The sequence below is a fragment of the Seriola lalandi genome, unplaced genomic scaffold, assembly GCF_002814215.2.
Source record: "Seriola lalandi dorsalis isolate HSWRI2012SDOR001 ecotype SW California unplaced genomic scaffold, Sedor1 jcf7180001974891, whole genome shotgun sequence".
Classification (NCBI taxonomy): domain Eukaryota; kingdom Metazoa; phylum Chordata; class Actinopteri; order Carangiformes; family Carangidae; genus Seriola; species Seriola lalandi.
Genome location: NW_019445557.1, coordinates 1 through 2,010, shown reverse-complemented (window position 1 = coordinate 2,010; position 2,010 = coordinate 1). Strand labels below are relative to the sequence as shown.

Here is a 2,010-nt window from a genome sequence, read left to right as displayed (position 1 = left end):
TAAAGGTTATTTTTTTGGCATTTTTGCCTTTTATTTTGATAGCACAGTGAGAGAGGGACAGGAAAGTCGGAGAGAGAGGGGATGACATGCTAAATCTTCAAATACTTTAAAAATGTCTAAAATATTTGAATATAAAATTATTAATAGAAATAAATTATAATCACAAAATAAATCATTTACATTTACAAATTTTATAATAATAATAAATATAAATAAAATAATTTAAATTAGGAATGTTTTCAGTAATAAACAATATATCATAAACAAAAAATATCAACTCTAATTATAAAACATGTCAGTCAAGGTGTTGTGTAATAATCAATAGCTTTGATCAGTAATCAATAATGTGTTTTTAACATTCAGGGACTGAAGGCTCTGTGGAAGGGGATGGGCAGCACCTTCATCGTTCACGGCATCACACTGGGAGCTGAGGGCATCATCAGCGAGTTCACCCCATTGCCACGGTAACCATGCAGGAGTGCAATAATGTTTACTTTAGTATTGCTGTAGTACCAGTAGTGTTACTGTAGTATTGCTGTAGTACCACTGTAGTATTGCTGTAGTACCACTGTAGTATTGCTTTAGTACCACTAGTGTTACTGTAGTATTACTGTAGTGTTACTGTAGTATTGCTGTAGTACCACTGTAGTATTGCTTTAGTACCACTAGTGTTACTGTAGTATGACTGTAGTATTGCTGTAGTACCACTAGTGTTACTGTAGTATTACTGTAGTATTGCTTTAGTACCACTAGTGTTACTGTAGTATTACTGTAGTATCGCTGAAGTATTACTGTAGTATCAGTATGTTGTCTGTCTCCAGGGAACTTCCTCACAGGTGGAGCTGGAAACAACTGGCTGGACATTTACTACTGAAAGGGTCAGTTCACTTCTTCTTCTACTGTTTATATTGTTGATGCTCTGACTTCTTCTTTCAGTTTAAAACAAACTCTCCATGTCTCTCTCTCTGTCTCTCGCCGACAGGTTAACAGCTGTGGTCGCTCTTCCGTTTTACTGCGCCAGCCTCATTGAGACAGTCCAGGTCAGTATTGATTATAAATCAGTTAATGAAGCTTTAACCGTGTTGTTTTCATCTGTGGTTTGATTTTTCTTATTGATTAGTTATTGATAACTTGAATCATTCTCAGCACGATGCTGCTGACAGAACATTTACCACTTCCTCTTGTTTTCTCACTGTGTCTCCTCGTACCCTTGTCCCCTCGTCTCCTGGTCTCTTGCCTCTGAGACAAAGGTGTCATCACTCAGCTGTTTGTCTGACGTTGTCTGGTCTTTTTCAGTTGATCAATAAACGATAATATGTCTGATCAGTTTGTCCCGTGTGGTCCTCAGAGTGAGATTGTCCGGGACGAGGCGTCCTCCGGTCTTCTGGACTGTGTCCGTGAGGGTCTGGCTCGGGTGTTGGGTGTCGGTGCTCCACACAGTCGTCGTCTGCTTCCTCTCAGCTGTCTGCTGCTTCCTGCTGCGCTGCATGCCATCCTGCGATACGCCATCGCCGCCTCTGTGCAGCGGGTGGCGCTGTGGCTGCACCAGCGGGGCAGGAAGCAACGGACGGACCCGTCCAACCCCCTGGACGCCTACTTCCCCGAGCTGGCGGCTGCGTGGGCGGGGTCTCTGGTGGCAGACGTGATTGTGTTTCCTCTGGAGACAGCACTGCACCGCCTCAGCCTACAGGGCACACGCACCATTATCGACGCCACCGATGGCGTGGTTGCCACTGGAAATGGCGGCAGCCCCCTGGTCCTGCCTGTCAACACGCAGTACGATGGCTTCTCCGACTGCCTCCACGCCATCCGCCGCAAGGAGGGCGGGGCCGGCTTTTACCGGGGGTTTGGAGCGCTGGTGGCGCAGTACGCTCTGCACGGGGCACTGCTCGCTGCAGCCAGGACTCTGCTGAGGCTGCTGCTGCTGGACAGGAAGCACAGCTAAAGGTGTTACCATGGAGACGCAGCATCACCTCCCATAGAGAGGTCAGCTGACTGAGTCAGTGACGG

General features: G+C 46.1%; 1 protein-coding gene across 1 annotated transcript; it reads left to right on the top strand.

The window, feature by feature from the left end:
• The first annotated feature begins 317 nt into the window (after positions 1-317).
• LOC111654755 (mitochondrial outer membrane protein SLC25A46-like) lies at positions 318-2,004 on the top strand. The gene is made up of 4 exons (XM_023405889.2): positions 318-464; positions 822-878; positions 983-1,040; positions 1,349-2,004. Exons 1-4 carry the CDS (start codon positions 388-390, stop codon positions 1,943-1,945), a joined length of 789 nt encoding a protein of 262 aa, XP_023261657.1. The 5' UTR covers positions 318-387; the 3' UTR covers positions 1,946-2,004.
• Positions 2,005-2,010: the final 6 nt, after the last annotated feature.

Coding starts and splice junctions, on each gene's coding strand:
- LOC111654755 (XM_023405889.2), top strand. CDS start 388: ATGGGCAGCACCTTCATCGTTCACGGCATCACACTGGGAGCTGAGGGC. Junction 465..821: donor GAGTTCACCCCATTGCCACG/GTAACCATGCAG, acceptor GTCTGTCTCCAG/GGAACTTCCTCACAGGTGGA. Junction 1,041..1,348: donor GCCTCATTGAGACAGTCCAG/GTCAGTATTGAT, acceptor TGTGGTCCTCAG/AGTGAGATTGTCCGGGACGA.